Source organism: Necator americanus, chromosome V (genome assembly GCF_031761385.1).
Source record: "Necator americanus strain Aroian chromosome V, whole genome shotgun sequence".
Classification (NCBI taxonomy): Eukaryota; Metazoa; Nematoda; class Chromadorea; order Rhabditida; family Ancylostomatidae; genus Necator; species Necator americanus.
Window position 1 is genome coordinate 15,235,295 of NC_087375.1, and position 23,016 is coordinate 15,258,310.

The 23,016-nt window shown below is 40.5% G+C and overlaps 2 protein-coding genes across 2 annotated transcripts; one reads left to right on the forward strand and one right to left on the reverse strand.

The window, feature by feature from the left end:
* RB195_013958 (uncharacterized protein) lies at positions 1 to 3,123 on the reverse strand (the record flags this gene model as incomplete). Its single annotated transcript, XM_013444660.2, has 5 exons — positions 1 to 13; positions 563 to 696; positions 760 to 822; positions 889 to 995; positions 2,967 to 3,123. 5 exons carry the CDS (start codon positions 3,121 to 3,123, stop codon positions 1 to 3), a joined length of 474 nt encoding a protein of 157 aa, XP_013300114.2.
* Positions 3,124 to 5,459: 2,336 nt separating this feature from the next.
* RB195_013959 (uncharacterized protein) lies at positions 5,460 to 21,043 on the forward strand (the record flags this gene model as incomplete). Its single annotated transcript, XM_064204008.1, has 20 exons — positions 5,460 to 5,545; positions 5,599 to 5,663; positions 11,206 to 11,347; positions 12,977 to 13,102; positions 13,172 to 13,253; positions 13,354 to 13,545; positions 14,566 to 14,620; positions 14,733 to 14,868; positions 15,315 to 15,399; positions 15,447 to 15,554; positions 18,796 to 18,876; positions 18,966 to 19,051; positions 19,115 to 19,242; positions 19,299 to 19,405; positions 19,498 to 19,621; positions 19,776 to 19,897; positions 20,050 to 20,206; positions 20,261 to 20,376; positions 20,815 to 20,868; positions 20,933 to 21,043. 20 exons carry the CDS (start codon positions 5,460 to 5,462, stop codon positions 21,041 to 21,043), a joined length of 2,163 nt encoding a protein of 720 aa, XP_064059889.1.
* Between the last annotated feature and the right edge of the window lie 1,973 nt (positions 21,044 to 23,016).

Here is a 23,016-nt window from a genome sequence, read left to right on the forward strand (position 1 = left end):
TCAACAACTGGCTCTAAATGATAAAATAGTGTTCAATCCCAGGTACACTCCTTCACTTATAAAATAACTTAGCGCCAACTCAGTACTTTCTAAGTGATTCTTTCCCTTCAAGAAATTCTAAGGGATCGGTTTGTAATAATGGTCGCGTAAAGTTCACAACAGCGTTGGCGGCTATTTCTACTTATAACTGATACAATATGTAGTGCGGTTCATTACCTTCTAACGAACAAATCTGCATAGATTTTGAAAAACTACTGTACCACTGGAAACTTCCCACTAAAGAGTTGAATCAACTTCATATATAGTGAGAAAGGAGGAAAATACCTCATCACACGCTTATGATAACTTTATACAAATCCATCAATGCGAATTACAACGGACTAGGATGAGATAAAATGCTTGGGAACGTGAGATGACTCGTTCTACATCATTTAAAAAAAGATCCAGTCCGATTTAATATGTAAGCAAGGAGATTCAAGGACGAGGTCGTCTTTCAATAGAACAAAACGATAACTTTTGCATAAGCACAAATCAAGGGGAATTTACAAGAATATTTCTTCACCTCATAGTAACATGCTCGCCACGCAGCCTCCGGACAAGATGGATATCCTTAGGCATTATGGTAACGCGACGAGCATGAATAGCTACGAGATTGGTATCCTCAAACATGCACGTTAGATATACTTCGGCTGCCTCCTGAAAAATGACACATCTCTGGAGGAAAATCGAGCTTTTTTAATCCTAAAATAAAGAACATACTTGTAACGCCAACAGCGCGTTTGATTGCCATCTTACATCATCGAGATTACGTTTCAAACAAATCTGAAACCGTGAACGCTGAAGCTTTAGTCGTGAAAACCAATAAGATACTCTGTATGGAAAACAAACTTTGTTAGCTATGTCCCGTACAACTCTCTGGAAAGAGAGACGTGGGATGAGCATTTCAGTTGTTCGCTGCAGGTGACGGATCTCTCGGAGCGCTTTCACTCCAGGCTCTGTAACACAATATAACAGGAGATTAAAAAAATAAATGGAAAAAACAACTAATAACAATTTCTTGGTGCTGAAACCCGTAATAACACAGCGGGATTAGGCAGATGAAATTACCGAAGTTTCTTCTAAATGACGGGATAAGTTCTCGTCCATTTTGGTCCTAGACACTATGGAAACTTACTTGACAACGCGATCAGCTTATACAAAATATAGATGTTCATTAAATGATATTTGCGTACTTTCCGCCTGCCTCCAAAAAGGCGTTCCTCATTTATAAATGTAGTCACGTACCCATGCGATAGTCGTTTTGATTTCCACCATCGTACAAAATATAGCACATAGAGTCACTGCTGATGTTCTCAAACTAGATGACCGCGACGGGCACTCTGTTGAATTAAGAAAGAGGAAGAAGTTTGTGAAGTACGTGTGCAACAATAGGCGCATAGTACGTAGCTTTTCTACTTGCTATATACTTGTACGGTAATGAAATCCTAACGCCAACTGTAAGGAGGTTGATGCAAAACACATCATAAGCATGTAAAATAACCCACTAATTTTTAATCTTTTATTTCTATGTCCAGTGTTTCATATCAAAGGTTTTAGATGTTGCTAGTTCTCGGAATTGCAACTTGTAGTTGTTGTCCGTTAAGTGGCACTTTAAACTAAAGCTGTACTCATTGATTTCGGAAGACCAGTCAGCTCCCAAAGCTACGGAACACCGTCTAGTGGAGCGACCAAGTTGCTAAGCAATGGCGCATTATCGTGATCTCTGATGGAGTATCCCTACCACCTGCCAGTGTAAAAGCGAATAGGGTATTGAATGAATAAAAAAAAACTATATCAGCTCCGGTTTCGTGTTTCTGGAAAGCATTGGCTGGCAGTAGTAGCCCAAGAAATTGAAGTTTAGGACGTTGCTGCTGTGACATGCAACGCCCTACAAGCGGACAGAGCCTATTCCATATCTTCTTATCGCGTTGAACTAAAACATGGGAGCAAAATGTACGCCAATAAACCCCTTTGTTTTGTCTTTGTTTTTTTTTTTTAATAAAAAAGTAGCCAAAGATGCAGCACACTCCATACTGCACAAATAGCGGGAAAACCATTCGAACACAAACTCGCTAGGTCCCTAAGTAGTGTAAGAAACAACTCGTATTACATTACATATTACATAATGTCCACTGTTGAGAGTCAGAAAGGTTAAGATGGATCAAAGGGATACGAAAAGGGACATCAGTGACTTGGACGAAGTAAAGTGGAAGTTAATCAGTAAATGGTGTCTAGTATTTCTTAAAAGAAAGATACATCATCCAATCTTCCTACTGAACGTCTCTTGAACCGTACCATTAAACGTAGGATCAAATATCTCTTACAAATATGCAATGCAACATATATCTCACAATATGACATAATCTCCCGCACTTTTAAAGTTTTAAACATCAGCAGTAAGTTTTAAAGTCTCTTTCAGACCGAGCATCGAGCATAGAAAATGAAAATTATTGTCTTGCTTTTACTGGTATATCTCAACTTGTCGAGGAGTTATATCTAACATCAGAACGTTCACGCGCTTCCATACAACTCCCAAAAAAGAACTTTCTGTCAGAAATAGCACAGCCAGGAACAAAAAATGCAACCATTTCCTCTGGATAAAGAGAAGCATCTCGGAAAAGGACAAACATGAAAATATACTAAAAATTAAGGAACTAGAGCTGTCGATGGGGCTTGATCCTACGAAAGCCTAAAGAGCACATCACACCCCAGACCTCTCGAGTAGTCTGACAACATTTGAAATGGTATTTATAGCACAGTGCAATGTGAGGTGGGTTGTAATAGATGCTGCAGAGGACTAGGTTCACACATACGGCCTCTTTTAGCGCTCTGTGCTTTAGCTCGTACTTTCCAAGCTTACAAATTCTGGGAGGAGAACAGGAGGTCAAGAAAGAAACAGGAATAAAATAAAGCAAAGTTTCACTCACTGGCTCTTTTCTTCACTATTATTGTACCAGATTCCCGTTTATCGCCACTGTGGAACTTTCTCTTCGTGTCCAACCTCCTGCTGAGAGGGACAACCTGCCGCTTAACTGCTGTAGGTGGCCTTTTCGTACCCGGGGCAATTTGCTTTGTGCGCACCATTTTCTTGAACTGAAAAGCAAAAATGACAGAACGCTACCAATGCACCTCTGAAGCAAAAGAGATAACTCGTTACGATGTGGCTATCTCGCCACATTTACGGTAGAAATTCAACGTTGAAGTGAAAGATCGTCAAAGAAAAACGACGTTGCTAGAAATGCAACGAGAATTTACAGTGCAGTGAGAATGAAAATCCAAGTACCAGATGATCGCAAAACCAGCGGCGACGTATGCGGCCTCCGACTCCATAAACTGCTGCGCGAGCGATCGCGTCGCTGCCATGTCTGCCGTATCGGTGGGCCTCCACAAGCATGAGGGCCTTTGGTGTTGAAAGGCACTCGTAGCTATTCGACCTCACTTTAACGGGCCCAACAGACAACTTTTCTCTTGGCCAGGCCAAAAAAGCGTTTGCTACATTGGCTCTAGCTTCAAATGTCTGCTGACTAAAGTAACTTATTTCTAGATATGTATTCTATGCTGCGACTTCTTTTCTCATTTGAATAGTTTTTGTTGACATGTGTTTGCCTGAAGTTTTTCTTTGGCAGGAACTTTAATGATTCATGGCTTCTACAACTCACGGCTGGTAAAACGTTCTGCGCTAATGCCTTACATACTTATATAGTTGAAAATTGGGTTTCTTTCATGGATTGCCATGTGCCCACACATGCCCACTGGTATTTATCTCTACCATTTAGAGACTGCATTCCCCTCCTTCTTCGTTGCTGAAATCATTCTAATCGTTTTTAATTATTTTGTCGAAGGTACTTAGCCCTTCTAACACTAAAGACGCTCACGCTTATGAAAGCCCGCCGACACAGGAGACCTAGCAGGAAGCAACGCGACGCGACCGCAAGCGCAGCCTCCTCAATAGATGTAGACGAGACCCCCGGACATGGAAAACTGAGTTCTTTCACTTCAGGCTCTCGGTCTCCGCAAAGGACCGCAGACGGAAGTGTGCACACGGGTCTGTGCGCCGCAATGGATGAGCAGAGTTACGGATGGGTCAAGAACAACTGCTTTGCGGTGCAGTTGAGTAAGTTTGCACTAGTGCTGGGATCCTCATCCATCTTACGAAATGTAGTTGGGGGCCACTCAGCGGCACCCTTATTTCCCGACCTTTAACTTACATTTTTCTTCTGGTGACTTCGGCTTGCATGTCATAGATGTTCTAAGGCTGCCCGCAGAGTTCACAGCTGCGAGGGCCTTTGCTCGATGCTTATTGAGCGTTCACAACAGTGCGCTCATTATCCATCGAGCGAGGCCCGCGCGGCTGTGAACTCTGCGTGCAGCCTAAGACTAATGCTTAGGCTTTAGGCCCTGATTGATCTAATTGTTTACTTCGAGAAATAAGGGCGCCACTGAGTGCTTCAGCCAACAACATTTTACCCGAGTCGGGTCATTTGATCTGGGTACAGTTGAAGCCCCAATTACCTCCACAAGATGTACTTCTTTGATTTGATCTGGATAATCGACGAAGAAGACCTGTTTTGGAACTGGGTGGTTTTTTACCATGCAACAAGGACGGAATAGATTGTTCAAGTATTGTGTATCACACTTAGGATCACCAATGGTTAGCTTTCTTCGGGTGACCACGATAGCATTCTACACTGATAACATTGTGAAGAAAAAAAAAGAAAATAAGAAAAGACATCTACGGCGAATCAAGGGAAAAACAGGCGAGCATACAGTCGGGTCGAAATTACATGATTCATGTTTTGCGTTCCGCTCCGTAAGTTCGGCGCTGCAAGTGAGTGCCCCGGAACGAAATCGCCGCAGACGGTCAACACCCGGACATAGTGCGGTGTTGTTCTCGTTCTAACTGTACGACTGCATCTCCTCAGTGCTGGTGTTGTATGACCAGCCCAGCCGATCATTTTGAATGCCGAAAAAAAATGGCAGCTACAATAACTTTGCCCAAATAAACTTAATATAATACCAAACCCAAAGCAACAAGAGAGACGCACAGCTCGCTAGGACAAGCTGCGATGGACAATCTCTGTCAGGGACGCAGAAAACTCGTGCTCGCCGCCCGTCGTATTGGGTCAGCGAAGGCGGAGGCTGCTGATGCTGCTGTTGCTGTCCGTAGACCACCGGAAAACATCCACAACGTTGTAATCGCGCCCCACGCGTGCCGCTGACGCTCTCTTGTTGAGCTGTTCTCGAATCCCTCTTATCACGTTGCTCATTATGTTCTGTATTTTTGACGAAATACGTCTCTGGTGCTGTCCCAAATTGGTTCTGGCTGATTACATGAGGACGGAGTGCACTCTGTTTGATCGATCTTGATTTTCTAGGCGGGAACATTCTGGGCTCATTGCATGAAACATTAGTCAGTTGAAATGGCGCATCTGGTCGTCGATGGCCTTGCAGCCAGTGATGGTTCATGGAGCCTTCCGATTCTGGTGACAGATATGAATATACAGAGGTACAAGTCGATAAGCACTTGATCAATATCATCTCTCATCGCTCTATGTTTAGGAACCTCTATGTTCGTGGAGACTTGCATATAGGTGGTCTAATGATGCGCCTCGTCGACGAAATTGGTGAGCTTTAGTTGCTGCAAAGACTGAAACCATCCATTGCTTTTGCTGCTTTCAAAGCTTTCCTTGCTGATATGAATTTCCTCCTTCACTGTTCTTAGGAACAAACACGATTCTCTTTCTCTGTAACGGGCTTCCTTTGTTTCTGCTCTTCGTCGAATCTTTGCAGTCCATTCGGTACCATAGGTCTGGGCTATATGGACAAATGTTGATAGAAACTTGATAAATACCTGAAGGGTTTTTGAACATCCCATTCTTGCTGGGACAAGAGTAATATTCATTCTATTCTTCAGGAAAGTAGTCGCATAAACTACTTCCTTCCTTGCTTGCTTCCTCAAGGCTGAAAGTGGTTTCGCATCAGTCTTGCTCCACAATGCATGTGTTATATCACTTTTTTGTCAACCTGCATTCTGATGGGTGTTTATAGTCAACTATTCCGGCTTTTCTCTGAGGTCGCTACAGTGCTACCAGTGCTTGATAAGGTTTTTAACCGATGAACTGAGTTCTTTTTTTTTGAATGGATCGACATTTTCTACAACTACGCTTCGGATTGTTTCGATGCTCGTATGCTTCTCACAATATTTTCCTTTTCGGAGCGGTGGTGATACAGCTGCACTTATTGATTTTGTTCTTGCTTTGCTTCGCGTTTACGTCTTGCAATTTCCTGTTTTGCAATTTATATTTCTGTTTCATTTCTTCCTTGTTAGAATATGAATATGAGGTTCAGTGGCAGCCACATCTGTAGAGCAGCCGTATGCAATCATTCAAAATACTAATTTCAACCTGATTCTCTGTGCCTCATACACTGCGTTTTACATGTTCCAGTCAGACGGCTAACAGCCTTTTTACTGTTATATAACAGAGATCTGCATTATATTGAATACCGAGTGCCATTTTCTAGTATTGATCGAGGTAGGCAACTGTAGTGAACTCGTTGAACTTGGCCACTTTTGGTCTTCTGCTCCTTTGTTTTTGTAACAGTGACCCCTGTTTTTACTGAACCGCGGGGCCAGTGCATAATTTAGTTAAAACACATTAATGGTTTGCACTTGGCCTTACAATCAATGCGTCTTTTGCTGTGCTTCAGTATTGATCGATAAGGGCGCCTCAAGGCTGTGCCGCCTACGTAGCTCGCCTTTCTATTACACTCACTGTCGTGGATAAGTGATTCTTCCTATGAGGACAAATCCTTGCGAGAAAATAGGAAGTCCAGGGAGTCGTGCAGGAATGTCAGGACTATGACGTCACAGTGAAGGACACTACTAACGTCGACATAACAGCTCAAACTGTATCTGTTAGTTAATAATACCTACAAATTTTGCTAACTTTAGAAAGTAGAAACAGTCCTTTACATAAAAATGAGTTACGGTCTGAACGGCCATTCATAATACATAATGTTCATAATGTCTTCGATTGAGTCGTAAGTTCTTCATCACCTTACGTTACTGTACTTTATTCGAACTTACATCTACAATTAAGCATGACACTAACTCAGTACGCATTTCTTATAGTGCTTTCGACGAAAGTGTACGAAAGTTGTTCGTAAATTGAAAGTTCATAAGAAAATGAGTGTTCCACTCATATCCAAAAATACTTTCATGTGTGCTCCAAATTGTAACAGCTGAAGAAATGAAATTGTATCCTACTTTTCTTCCAACGACGTTCTGTTAAGTAGTAAGCACGTAAAATTTTCTGTTAAATGTCTTCAAAGAGTTTTCTGCTGCATTTGAGTTGACCAAGCACACTGCTAATGTGCGTTCAATAAATAGGCGATATCGTTATTTCAACATAATATGTTCTTAACCATCTCTTTCGGTATAATAACCTCAAAATTCTATGTATCATGAGAGGACAACTTTCCACTTTTATGAAACTCATTTTAAAAATTATGTTTCTGATGTAACTTTACCGTTTCGCATGTTGTGCCTTAGCTTTCCCAGCATTCATTTTGTCCCCAAATTTACAACGAACAGTTTACATTTTAATCTAGAATATTCTTCTAGCTACACCTTTGTGTGAATAAATATCTTATCATCTGCGTCTCGTTTGCCGAGATTTTTAAAATCTACAACCTTTCTTGTTTCAAGATTTAATCCCAATCCTGCCCAATAAAATCGGAACGAATTTTGAAGAATATTCCAAAAGATTGGTTTAATTTTGAGTACGCAGATTATCTTTGTTACGCTTTTATTAAACATTTTCTTACTTCCGCAAAATTCAATATCCAATCATTGTCGTGTTCACTAAACATTCGCGGTGCACTGGGTTCAAAATAGTGTATTTATTTCGCAGAAAGGTCGTTAACTTTCTTGTTCAAGGGAATTTGACCAGAACACTACTATATTGTGTAGAGTATCGTCAAGCAGTGATTATCCTCCTTGCTGTCGTATCCTTCATGCGTTGGAAATTAGAAGAAAATTAAATTAGCAGATACCTGTTTTACCGTTTCTTACAAGTTTTGACTATGATGTCTAAGTAATAACAAAAATTTTATTAGTGCACAGAAGGATATATACGCTATGGAATTTTTTTGCCGACGCTATAGTCTGTTGTAACAATGTTGCTATCGTAAAAGTGGACTCCAGTAGTTTACTTTGCTGTTGCTGATCTAATTTAAGAATGTATGTGCTGCTCAGAGTTCGTTGATCATAGTGCTGAAATTCCATACTTTGAGATGACTCACTCAGTGCGTTCTTTTTTTCCCCGTTTTTCTGGATGAGAGATACACTAATCGTCCTTTATTCATGACTCTACATTCGTGTTGTTCTTCAGACAATATGCTTGGTCATCGTCATCTACTGCTTGACATGAGTGAAGGTGGTTGTTGTTGGAGTCGAATCAAACATTTCTTACTGGATCTGCGGGGCTCATCACGACATTAGTGATGCATGCTTGTTACACGCACTCTCCCCGTCCTCGATCTTACGCGGCCATCGAACTACTTTGCAATGCGGGTGTCCTCAATGGGTGATATAATGAACCATCGAATCACTTCGTGTCTCCTATTGGATTAATACGACCCTCGTTATATCGCCCACATATTGATCACAGCTCTCGTTTTATAGCTATGTAGAAGGAATCTTAGGCAGCTATCACTGCATAAGTGCTCAACAGAAGGGCGTAGGGTAACACAGATAGTATAAATCAATATCACAAGACATTGGCCTCTTTGGTTTATACGACTTGCGTAACATTCAACATTGCAAATGTGTTAGTAATTGATATGCATTCAGCTACACATTCCTGTGCCTCCGTACTACTTACTGCTTACTTCTTCACTAAAAATGTGTTAATACATTTTTGGCGAATAACACATTCGGAAAATAGCCTTTGTTATGATCCGGTTGTTCTTTGTTCATAGATACAAAGAACAACCAGATCATAACAAAATAAAACAGCACTGCTTCATCGCAATCTAATTGCCCATTGCACAGTTTCAAACACATTCCAAAGGCTTCAGAAAACATAGAAAAACAGAAAAAAAATATGTGCAGATGTCTACTTCGTGTTTAGAAAATATTCCCAGCTATGCATGACATCTATTTCACACAGTAATGTTTTCTAACCTTCTGGCGCATACTTTCCACCAAAGTGCGTTTGTAATGTAGTCTGGTGAAGACTTTGTTTTGACTTAACAATGCGAGCTGTGTTCCACAATTTACAATGCTTGTAAATGGACGGAGACGTGTAGTCATGGAGTATTGCTGATGGTGATCAGGGGCACGTAGCTATTATTTATATTATCTGTATTTATAATAGCTCGTGCGACGGTGATGCATCCACTGCACTTTGCGCACTTCCTCTTTGTGACAGGCACTCTCCTGTCCCTCGCTAACCACACAATCTGATGAGCAAGTACATTGATATTAAGGATGTTATTCGTTCCTCTAGTACAATTAAAGGCAGCATACCACGAATCTGGGGTGGTACTGATTTCAGGTGGAGTATCCAGGGTAGTAGATTATGGAGACCGGGGTGGTTCCGCTCATCTCTCCTTGAATCACTGCGAGCAGCCTGCCTCTGAATGCTGTTTTGCACGATTCCTCCTATCGCAGCGCGCCACCCTTGCACGCGTAGCATCCCTTACTGCCAATCGGGGCCGTCCGAGTTGATTTTCGATGGATCGTAGGGCGGAGGCGGCGCAAGGCAATAGATGGCGTCGTATTAAACAGCATTCTGGAGGTGGCCGTTTGCAGTGATGCAGGGAGAGATGAGCGGAACCACCCCTGTCTCCATAATCGACGATCCCGTATACGGATACTCCACCTGAAATCCGCACCACCTCAGATTCGTGGTATGCTGCCTTTAATGTTCACTCAGCCAGCAACGTCAGGCAAGGGATATTACCTCAATGTCATGTTTGGAAGGAAATATCGCCACACAGATACTTGTGTCAGTACCTCCAACTTCTGAAAAGGACTGTGTATATCTATATGTATATGTATTTTTATGCTTTCATTCCCCCATGCTCTTGAAGTGCACAAGCATGATCAGCAGGGTGAGAAATTCGATATGAATTTATTTCGGACATAGTAATTCGTCTGTATCGTGAGAAAAGCGTGAAAATAGTCAAATAAATATAATAGGCAATTATAAATAGGCAAATTGTTGTTGTAGTGTATGAGTAAGAGCTTACTCATTTTCTATGAATCAGTTGATGAAGAATTTGCGCAAGTTTGGGAATTTTGTAGAAGCCTGGGGTATACATCCCAGTCAAAGTAGTGGGTCAATCTCACTCCTGCGAAAATTGCGGCTAAATTGCGCGCGGTGCTTATGGGCCATGCCTGTCCAGACCTAGATCCCATGAGAATACGAGTAATTAAACCCAGCTGACATTGATCCATAGATATAGATATACTGATATTACTACACAACGGTGATCAAAGTGTTTCTAAAGTATCTCACTTGCATCTCAGCGCGGCGTTGTATTCACCACATTTGCTGGGCTAAAGGCTCATGTTCCGGGTGAAACCTACTAAACGGAAAATGTTTCTAAGGCAGTCATCTTTTATGAGATCTTTTGCGGGATTGCACACACAAATTCGTACTAGACTAAGCCTGTATACTTGGAACGTTACAACTAATGTAATTAGTTCTCAGCCCTTACAAACTTTAATTCTTGGAGGATTATTTGTTCTTAGTGACAAACGCAGGAGATGCTAGCATCGGAGGAGAAATTAAATCTACGAAATGTGCAAAAATCTTGAAGATGTTGGGCTGATTAGGAATAGCGAATATGGCTTCTGCGTTGGTATCCGAAGATGTTTAATTCTCTTCTTATTAATTCTCTTTAATTCTCTCGTTATTAGATCCTATTGTCATGGTAGTATAATCCTGTTTTTCTTCTTATTTGGGATATACTAAGTTCTTTAATGCTCTCTTTTGGAAGGTTTGGAAGAAGAGTTGGAAAATTCTGAAATTGATTTGTCGTTTTATTTTGAGTTTCATTCTTGACATCTGAAGGAACCTCAGAGAGTTATATGAACTGGCATGCTTATAAGCTCGGCTTTTTCATTTTGTGATGACAGTGTAATCTTGATTACAGACGTGACTAGGGATTGGTCTGATCATGCGTTGTGGTGGCCGGAAAAACGACGTTGGCTTCAACACACTCGCTCAACTTTAGATCAATGTGGTGTCACTGCAGACTCTAAATTAGAGTTTACTCCAATGCATAAGGATGCAAGGTAAATTTTTGCTCTCGCTTCAATTGTTTTTTTCTCTTTCTTCAATTTTTTTTCTGGTGTCGTACGAGTATCTTGAATGTTGTTTTGTAATTGGACTATCTTTAAATTTCATGTTTTTAATACATTGCGTGCGGACGTCCACCAACTTAATGAAATCATCATAAAAGTATCTGTAAAAAGTTTCGCAGTCTCCTTCTATCAAATATAAAAATAAGTAAACGATAAATTGTCTGACGTTAATCAATCCGCTTGGAATGTGTCACCACGTTCACTTCAATTCAGAATCGCTTGAGGTTTGCGAACGTGTAAGTAACCTATACAATGACTTGCGGGGGCTAGCCGATGTGTCAATTCAGTGTTTTTACCTCCTTTCCCCAGGCAAGTATGGTACCAATTTATCGAGCCCTGGGAGATGAAAGGCTTGGTCAGCACTAGAGCGGATTCGAGCCTCCGGTCGATCATGTGGACAGTGGAACCTCTGATCGACGGCGCTACACTCGCCAAATAATTTAGTACGCGAGCGAAAAGTCGTGTTGGGGTTTGTCTGATGAGGAGCACCACAGAAAAGTCATAAGAAAACCTTTTGAAAACAGCGGAACCTGTTACCGACTGCGCTGCGCCCTCCCTCTGTCAAATACATTGGAAAGTATTTGTTCCTCTTCCCGTGTGATCTACAGAGTTGGGAATGGAGCGTGTGGAAAGAAAGTAGTAATTTGAGAACTAAACTGAATGAAGAGACTTGGTTTATTCAAAGTTCACCGCATGAAAAAAGAAACGCACACATATGTAGATTCCATGGTATTGCATACCACACTAGTGGAGGAGTGTAACTGAAGTTAGATTAGTAGAGTAGTGGGTAAAGGTACGCACAAATACAGTGTGGTCGAATGCGTATAACTTCCAGACGAAGACAAAGGTAACCATCATAAGAGCTCAACATACTCGCCACTATGTCGTGCTATTTCTCTGGAAGACGTGTTTCAAAGGTGCCGGAAACTGGAGATGCGAACAGTATTCGATGCGTGTAGACATTTTTGTCGCTGTCGACTGTGTTTCCTAACGCGCTTTACCGCAGTAGAGTTTTGGAAGGCTCATAATGAGACGATTTTATTCAATGAGTAAATTATTGTTAAAGGCATCACCCCACGAATGTGGTGGTGCGGATTTCAGGTAGAGTATTCTTATACGAGGTCGTAGATTATGGAGAGGGGGTGATTTCGTCCACTTCTTCCTAATTGTCGTAAAAAAAAAAACGGTCCGGAAGATGCAGCGCGTGCACAAGGCTGGCGCGCTCCAATCGGACTCGTAGTAGCGGATCGCTCGAGGCCGTATCATCCGAGCCGTTTTTACGGCAACTTGGAAGAAATGGACGGAATCACCTTTTTCTCCATAATCTACGATCCCGTATACGAATACTCCACCTGAAATCTATACCATCTCAGATTCGTGGGGTCTTTAAATGAATCGTGTGAGTGTGAGCAGGTTAAGTCATCGACATTCTGTCGATCATGTTGCTTAGCATTACTGTAGTACTAGGACTGCAAGTATACTTGTTGGTTAAAGCTTATTTAAATCTTACTTATTTTTACAGCGCAATCTGCGATCATTAGTAATCATGAACCTTTGCAGGGTACAGCTGCCTGACAATCAGATCATTGAAGCTCGTTTGGACTTCTCTGTGAATGCTTTTAAAGCAACGCAGAAATTGTGTCGCGACTTGGGAATACGACACTCTGAAGAGCTCGGCTTGAAGAGGTGCTTCAATCAACAACAAATGTTTTAATTAGCTATGATCTTGCTGTACGCCTATCTTGGCTATTTTAGGTTGATTCCCCCTGAAATCTTACGAAAGGGAACGTACGAAGCAGAAAATTCCACAGGGCCCCAGCCCATACGACCCGGGGAAGTGAGTAAATGATTTTTTTCGAGAATATTTACTCTCTATTTTTTTAATGTTAGCTAAGTTGAATCGGACCGAAAATTCTTGAGAAATCAGTGGATTTCAGGAGTCCGTTGGTCCAATGACACTAAGAAAAGCAACGCCCATTTTCGCCTCTCAAACACAGATTGATGGACGAGTACGACGTGGGCAATCACCAGCTCTTTCAACGAGCGGACACATTTTCAACGCGCATGAAATGGGAACTTTGCCAAGACATGGGACCCTTCCCAGGGGAGCAAGCCCCAGTCCAGGCGCTGTATGTTGCTACACCAGCAATCTGTACTCCTAATTCTACTGTTTGTTTATCCTAACAGAGCAAACCGACAAAATCCATAAGAATGTAAGCACTGTGTAGATGGATTATCAACATACACATGTGGTTTCGGCCAAAATGTTTCTCTTTAAACTAGGGGAAAATTCATGCTAATGCCAGCAGATGGTAGCTGCGATAAATTGGATACTTTTGAAAGGGATTCTTTTGGAACGGAATAAAATCAGTCAAAGGGATCTATACGTGGTAATGAATTTTATGCAAGCCGAATTTTTGTAATGCACAGGAATCTTCCACCGCATTCTCGTGCATTTGCGTGAAAGAGTTTTCTAGCGAAAAGGCTTGCAGAGAATGCAATTAAAGGTGAAGCACTGCTGTGCAGTATTTTGAGATATGTAGAAAAGGATCACGCTGTACATCTAGCGTCTTCCGTATATTACCTTCTATTAGTAGAGCAGAGGTTTGCTCGTTTTGGAAAGATTCTATAACAAATGTGCAGGGTGCGCCTATAACGTTCTTTGGACATTTTCAACAAGTATATTCGTTGTATGTATCGTGCAACTCAATTCTTTCAACAACTATTTTAGGAAAAAAAACTTGTCAGAAGGCTGAAATTGGAGCCTCGAGCTCCATCTAAATGTTAGAAGAATCCTGCGTTGAATTTTCACAGCGCTAATTTTGCTGTTATTATTAATTTGATTTATTTATTTTTGTCAGAAAGTTGGAATTGGAGTGGCGCACTTTAAATATCTTATGAATGTTAAAGTGAAGTGAATGAAAATTGAGCAGGTACTGCTGTTGCCCGATTGATAGTTGATGTTTGTTGAGGCCGACTCTTGGTTATTCTTTTTATGAGCTCAGAAGACCCTTAGAACAGAAGCAATGCGAATATTTTAGATTCACTGAGCCTCGAGATCCATCCAAATGTTAAAAGAATCCTGCCTTGAATTTTCACAGCACTAATTTTGCTGTTATTATTAATTTGATTAATTTTTCTTTATTCAGTACAATGGGACCATGGGTCGTGTGCCAATTATGCCTAGCATCAGCTTCTGCGAAGGTGATTAGAGTTATTGAATTCTCCTTTGCTTTTGAGTAGACTTGAGTGACTAGTACTTTTGTTATTACAGTTTTCCTCAGGAGCAAGATACGCGGTTTTTCTTCTTTTCCAGGTTTGGAGAATGAACAGTTCGACATGGCTCTTGTACATACCCCACGACAGGCCGTGAACAGAGATACAGTAGTATTCCGTCCACAAAATTACATTGAAAAAGCAGCACTGAATAGGGGTTGGTTAGACTCTAGCAGGTTAGTGAGCTGTTCGTTACTATTACATCCATAGATGCGATAGTCGAAGCCGGTGCTCCGACCTCGTTCACTTTTGGACGGTTGTAAAGGATCCTAATCCATTGGGCTGCACCCCATGAGCCCGACCCCCTTCACCTGAGCAGTGTCCAGGTCCTCCGTATCGCACCTATGATTACGTCGTTTTCGCTTGTCAAATAACTATTGACTAAGTTAACTAATATCCGTTACAGTTACTACTCAAGCAACATTTTGTTGATCCAAATTGTTGACGGAGCAGTGGGTCTTTATACTGTGTCTTGTATTTATAGGAGCATTTTTATGCCAAGCAACATTTAATTAACGAAAGTTAACTTGCTTATGCAAAACTCGAAACGTTCAATCTTTAAGCCTTGATATGATAAATTTTACAAACAAGTTGCTGAAGTGTTCGACTATTTGTTGTTTAGGTCGCTGATGGAACAAGGTGTTTTCGAAGGAGATGTTGTCCTGCTCCGTTTTAAATATATGACATTCTTCGATTTGAACCCAAAGGTACTGAGTGATTGTGTTATTTGCTATGTTTCGATTTGCTTCTTCAGTACGACCCTGTACGTATCAACCAGTTGTATGAGCAAGCAAAGTGGTCAATTTTACTGGACGAATTTGATCATACTGAAGAGGAGGCTTCTCTGTTTGCAGCACTACAGGTTACTTGTTTCTACCTCTATAGTTCTTTTCCGCGAACTGTGAAGAAAATTGCTAAGTAGACTTCCTTTCCAAAGTTCATTATTTCTCCTGTATAAGGTTAGGGGTCATTTATTTCTTTGTTTGTTCTTGCACTTTTTATTGTCGTAAGTCACGCGTTGATCTGACTGATAGGATTTTTCAGTAAATTTTTCAGCTCGGAACATACGTGCTCTCTCTGCTCTCCCTGTGTCCCTGTTGTTTGTTTTTTTTCAATGCATTAGCAGTGATCTCCCTTTATATGGGAAACCGTCTGTATTTTATAACAAAAACATGCATTACTCTATTATTTGGCACTCATCCCACTACGTTGTTAAGGAAGTCAAACAAAGTTTCCCACTCAGAACTTAACTTAGATAACTTTGAAATCGAAAAAAGTTTAGTATAACCAGTATAATAATAACAAGTGGGTTTTTTGGAAACAATGGAATATTTCGTTATGAGAAATGTTAATATTAGGTTGGTGCGTAATTAATTTCGGAAACGGACCGCATAACTCAAATTGCTATAACTCAGCTTAAACACAACTTTATTAGTTGAAATACAACCATCGGAATCTACACATCTTTTCCAACAAACTGGTAATAAATTTATGCCTTCAATGTAAAAACTAAGATTACTGGAATCAACAAAATTATGGAAAATACTTTCAACATCGTCTGAATTAGTGAACTCGCTGACGAAAAAGTGAATCAAGAGTTCGAAAAAAGTGATAACTGTTGGGGAAAGGTCTGGGGAATACGGTGAGTGAGCGAGAACTTCTACACAACTTCAAATGGGTTAATTGTTGCCGGCTGATTTGTGCGGTATGTGGCTTCGCGTTGTCTTGCAACAGAATGGGCCCTCCTCTATTCATCTCTCCCGACCACAATTTTTGCAACTTTTCATACATATGCTCTAAATCACAGCAGTAGGACTCGGCTGTAATTGTCTGGCAGGGTTGCATGAAGCTGTAGCGGATTAAACCCTCATAGCGCCACCAAACTGTAAGTATGACTTTCTTGGGGGGTGAAGATCGGATTTAGGAAAAGTGTTTGGAGGAGATCCTTATCTACCCACACGAATCCACGTTGCTCTTCGCTCAGCTCGTGAGGGACCCACTTTGACATCTTCTCCACCTTGCCAATTTCCGCTAAATGTCTAACTACTGCAGTGCGATGTACGCCCAGGTCTTCTGCTAACGTCCGTGTGTTAGTTTCCGGATTTGGATTCCACCTCTCTCTCCAGGTCTTCATTATCAAGCGACGACCTGCGACCGCGACTCACTTTTACTTCGAGATCAAAATCGCTAGAAGCGAATTTTTTGAACCATAGCCCCACTGTCCGTTCGCAAGGACAGTCTGACCCAAAAGCCCTGCTAAGATTACGAGATGCTTCTGCCGCGGATGTCCCAATTTAAAGTCGTAAAGCATGATGACACGATGGTCGCGTCAGTTCATGATTTTTCAGAGCCTTGTAAAAGGCTGGCTGAAAAAATTACAGCGACAGCTATATACCTATTTGAAAGAGCAGGCAAAAACCTACAAAACGATATGTGTTGTTTGCCTTGATGCGAAATAATTTAGGGTAAAGCATTGTTTTATTTACACATACCTCGAAACCTAAGTAAATTTTGCACCAACCTAACATATTGTGTTAGGACATTATGCCTTTTGCACGCGAGAACTTTTATAGTAGAGCTTTGAACTAGTCTACACTTTGTGTCATTATTGCACGACACCTTCCTTGTCAGGAATGCTGTATTTGTGCTGAGCCAGTAATTTTATTCCTTTTTTTTACTGTGGTCGATTGATAAAGTTACATAATAAGACATATCTCTGTCTATTTCTAGGAATTAGTGTAAATTTTTGAAAAGTTTCTGTGCTGAACAGTAATTCTAGCGACATTTTTACGGTGTGTTATAAATGAAGTTGCGTCCTTTTAATTTTTTGAAACTTTACAATGTTAGAATAATGTGTAAATATTAGCACAAAATCACTACTTTCTCCTGCTTTCTATTGACCGCTCCATATATTGTAGAATTCATCCAAAGATGCGATCCCAAATTGCTTTACTGGTGAACTCTTCTCAGATCATCTAAGATCTTGTCACCTTATCTATTGGGATTCAAAAAGGCAAAATGTTTTCTTATGACTTCTCGAGGTACTTCTCATCAGACAAGCCCCAATACAACTTTTTGTCAGCGTACTAAATTATTTGGCGGGTGTAGGGCCGTCGGTTAGGTTTCCCTGTCTACATGATCGAAGTTAGAATCCGCCCTAGCGCTCACCAAGCCTTTCATCCCTCCGGGGTCCATAAATTGGTGCCAGATTTGTCTGGGAGGGTAAAACACTGAATTGACACATCGCTTAGCTCCGCAAATCATTGTACGGGCCACTCGCACGTTCGTAAACCTCAAACGATTCTCAATTGACGTGAACGTGGTGGTGCATCCCAAGCGGATTGTTTAACGTCATACACTTTTTCACACACACATTAAATTATTTGACAAATGGTATACAAAGTAAGAAGTAGTGTTGTTAGCAAGTATTGTACTTACGCTGACCAGGAGACCTGTTCCACTCATTTGAAATGTGAGTTCTGGAAGACTTGTCTTAGCACGAATATTGCTCGTATTCTTCAAGATACTGGTTGCAAGCTCTTGGATAACGTTTTCTGCTTTGTTATATTACCCTTTGGATTTGTTTCACGAAAATAGGGTTTCCAGGAAGTGCGCTGGTTTCACTTCACGACCATGTTTATTCTTAGATCATCAAATGTTTTATATCAAACGATTAATTCAAATTCAATGAAATGTGTGATGTTTTTGAGTTTGGAAAGAATACGTGAGATGTGACTCACCTTACTCAATTTTAATGGACGTGGGAGTCAATGTGTTAAAATTCTAGTCAAGGACACCAATATCATACATGTTTTGTGGTAGGACTTCTTTGTTTTCTGCCTCTTACAAAATCTGAAAAAATTGAGAAGAAAATGGGTATCTTGTCTTCGAAAGTGGTTTAAGTAGAAGAAGTTTCTGCGCTGTAGAAATCCAGCAGCAGAATTTTACTCAATATTAACCATGCAGTGAAATATCTTGAAGAAATTTCAAAAAAGTAGAAGTAGCTAAGTAGATGGCTATTTGAGAAGTAGAAGTAGATAGCTATTGGAGAAGTAGCTTAAGTAGCCCGTGACCAAATTTAGTTTGCTATTTTCCTGTTTCAGTTGCAAGCCACACTCCAGCGGGACTCCCCGGAACCCGAAGGTCCAGCCAAGGACGATGTAGACATGATGCTAGATGAACTGGTTAGTCATTCCTCAGGTTTAGGTTGCGTGTAAAAAAAAAGAGCAACAAAATTTAAATAAGACGAGCCCTTATTTAAACTTTGTTGTAGGAGCAGAACTTGGATGCTGCGGCTCTTGGGCGTCGTTCCGACCTTATGCAAGTGCCTGAGCTAGCCGATTACCTAAAGTACATGAAGTGAGTTTCTCTTTTAGTGCTACTGAATAGATTGAGTCATGTATCATATGTTGATTCCTTGAGGCCGAAGAAGCTCGCGGCCTTTAAAGGGTTCAAACGTGCATTTTTCTCATTTCGAGACCTATATCTGAGCTATTATCAAAGCTCAGCAGAGATTCATCAACCGCCTCTCGGGCATTTTTCTCTGAAAGGTATTTTGGTTTTGTTAGTTTCAAAGGGTTTTCTTAACATTAAGTTTATTGTCTAGGTTGTGAGGTCAGCCCAGATGTTTCTGTCTCCCAAGGGAAGTATCACATAAAACTGCTGGTACCTACTGCTGAAGGCATGACTGACTTTGTTTTAAAGTGTGACACGGTAATTATTGAGATGTTACAGAGACATGTTTGCTGTACTCCGTATGGAAACACTTGTTTCGTGTAGTCATTTCTAATTTCGTGTTGTTACAGGAACATCAATATGCAAGATGGATGGCAGCGTGCCGCTTAGCTTCTCGTGGGAAGTCTATGGCTGATTCATCGTATCCTCAGGAAGTGGAAAGCATCAAAAATCTTTTGCATATGCAAACCACAGGTATGTTTTTAGTTTGAAGTGTGTATTTTGAGTATTTTCGCTCTACTGTTTTAGTTAAGGAACTGCATGTAGTTTCATTAAAGCTCATCTGCATTCTTTCCTGAAGCTAGTCATTTAATAGGCTGAAAACGTAGATTATTCTGAACGTTTTCAGCCAATGGACGGAATGAGAACAGCAATGCTCGTCGTGCAACACCAGTAAAACTTCCTAGTGATTTCAATGTGGAAGAGTATGTTTCACAAAGATATGTGCGGAAAGCGAGAAGTAAACAAGGGGTTAGTTTTATTTCGTGTATTTCTGGGTGTATAAACAGGGAGTTAGTTTTATTCCGTATATTTCTGGATGCATTTGCCATTTAATATCAAAAGTATTCAACATTGTATAGGCAGGGTCACTACCTTTTCTTTATTTTATTACTTTTCTACAGCTACAACAACGTGTTGCGGATGCACACGCAAACGTTCGTCAACTGACATCTACTGAAGCAAAACTCCAGTATATAAGAGCGTGGCAAGCCTTGCCCGAGCACGGAATGCATTACTTTATTGTGCGATTTAGAAATGGGCGAAAAGCTGATTTGATTGGTTTGTTTTTTTCCCCATACCAAACATTTAAATGACTTTAAATTATTTTCTTAGGTGTTGCTATAAATCGGCTTGTAAAGATGAATATGGAGAATGGCGAAAGCATCAAAACTTGGCGTTTCTCAAATATGAAAAAATGGCACGTCAATTGGGAAATCCGACATTTGAAGGTTAGTATATTTGAACAAGATTCAGGTGAACGTTTCGTACTAAGATTGTGCTTCGTGAAATTCCGTGAAAATTTCGGACACTCTTGATGTTTGCGGAACTAGTTTAATGTGTTTTATTTTTGCGCTTAATTTTTAGCTCTCAGTACTCTATACTTTCTCTTTTTTTAATTCGAAAAAAGATCAAAGAAGGAACCTTACTATTATCACGGATGTCCACAGTCATTTCTAGGGACTGTTATAGATTTATGTTTTAAAAATTGACTGCTTCTAGATCATGCAAATTTGGGGTTTGTACAGTTGTTATGGCTTTCTTAGCTTCTAGTTCTTCAGCTCTTGTACTAAATTTGACTTAATGCGGGACGTTGCCGCACAACTATAATTTTTCAGCATTTTTTGAAGTTCAGTCATGAAAACATTTGTAAAGGATTTTTTTTTTAGATACAGTTCGAGGACGAAGACATTGAGTTTAAGCCTTTGTCAGCTGATTGCAAAGTTAGTCCTCCAGCTGTTTTTTTAATTTTCACCTGCTTTAAACGGTTTCAACTTTATATTTCAGATTGTTCACGAATTTATTGGTGGCTACATTTTCTTAACTATGCGAAGCAAGGAACAGAATCAAACACTTAACGAAGAGCTTTTTCATAAATTGACCGGAGGATGGGTGTAGTTGAAAATCAAATGTATTTTTAAATGGGTTTCTAGAGTATTCCAGACTCGTTTTCCCTACTGATATGTGTCTACTGCTCATTGGTTCATCTTGTCACTGAGTTTGTAGATAACTGCCAATTCGTATCACTGTCCTTTCTTGTATTTTATGGAAATTGAGTTCACACTTGGATTACAAATTGGTCCTGTAGATCATGGGTAATTTGGTGAAACCCTTCAATTCTCAAGTCAAAAACACTGATTATGTAATCAGGACGATAATATTGCCCTTAAAGTTTGAGGCCTTAAACTTCTCACGCAATACCAGCCGCTTACGCACTAACTAGTTGTGAAATTATGCCAAAAATTGGATTATTTTTTTTAGAAAAATTCATAATATTTTACACAGTAACTCTCCATTTTATTAGGATTTCTTTAGAAAACGTCTTCGCAAAGATTTATGAGCGATAGGTGCCTTCCAAGTTCATCACGAATCATTTGTCCGTTTTCTGAATTCACAATATTTTACAGTTTACAATTTACATGTCGATTCTAATAAATGCACTTTATCACGAGTTGTTTTGATATATGACAGATTGTGTTTCAAAACATCACGAGACAAGAAGAAGAAAAAAAAAACGAATTGCAATCCGCTATTAGTTGCTCCTATCAACACATTAAATCTTGGTTTAAAAAATTTGGGATTCTAATTTAGTTAGGAAAATAGAGTAGTATGGTATAAAAATGAGGTCAGATGTGAAATGGCTCGCAGCGCCTGTGCTGAATGGAAATCCATTCACCTTCAAATTAGAGGATTAGCATTGTCTGACTAATGAGGTAAATAACGAGCACTGTTAGGCGTTAAACTTTCCCTATATTGCACAAATGTGATGCTATGTAGCAGATTCTTTCCTTTTTGATTCCGCAGCAGTGAACTTCAGGGCAGCTTGTACCGGCTAACGTTTCGGCGTACCCGCATTCTTTAGAGGTTGGAAGCCAAAGTCGTATGGAATGTATCCTCCCGAACACCTCATCACAACACAAATTACTTTTCAACAAGGGAATGGGCAAGGAAGCGGAGCAGAGAATCACAAAACCGTTAAAATTACCTCAACAGCCATGCTGCCAGTGGACCCTCGCACAGTATAATTGTTCCGCCAGTAGTAAATAAGGTGCTATCTGCATCTCTCCCGTATCAAGCCAGTAAATCAAAATCCGCAAAAATCATAGTCCAAAGCCAGCTCGTTGTTCATGAAGATCCACACTTCCCTCCTGCTCATTTTTGGAGTTCTGGTCTCTATCCAAAACGTTTCCAATGTTCTGCGCGCAACGATTTCGCGCCCGTACGAAAAAATCGAAAGCTATGCCAAATGATGATTGTCATGAACCTCCATATGATGTGGCATGACTGCAGCGGAGAACGTCTCGACTTTGCAATGCCGTGCAGATGTTCCTTCAACTGGATTCGAAGTGGACGTCCGGCTTTTCCTGTTGATCTTCAAATGCCTGACAAGTGATAATACAAACTACGCTCGTCAGATGAAACACAGCTTAGAATCGAATAAAATATCACCTCTGCTAGTTTAACAATTTTTAGAACACTGGTATCTTTTGGAACCGTTCAGAGTATACACTTCTGTTATACTGTATACTCTTTAGCTGCTAGGTGTTTTCAAGCGGTAGTTCTGAAAATTTACACGCCATGTTAAGGGACCACTATTTTACCGGCTTCTCATAAAAATCTACAAATGATAAATGGTTGGGATTATGCCATGTTAGTAACGTAGGCTTGCACTACTTTCAAATTTTCGGCAACTGGGCACTGTCCAACTTTATGGCCTAGTGTCATTCGAAGCCTCCGTGTAAACGGGCGCATATCCTACGCATTAGCTTCAGGCGGTGCTGCAACGCTTGTTAATTTAAATGACTGAATACAGAAGAAAATTCAGCATTTGCTTGTACTCAACAGAAATCTGGTATCTCTAAAAAATAAAC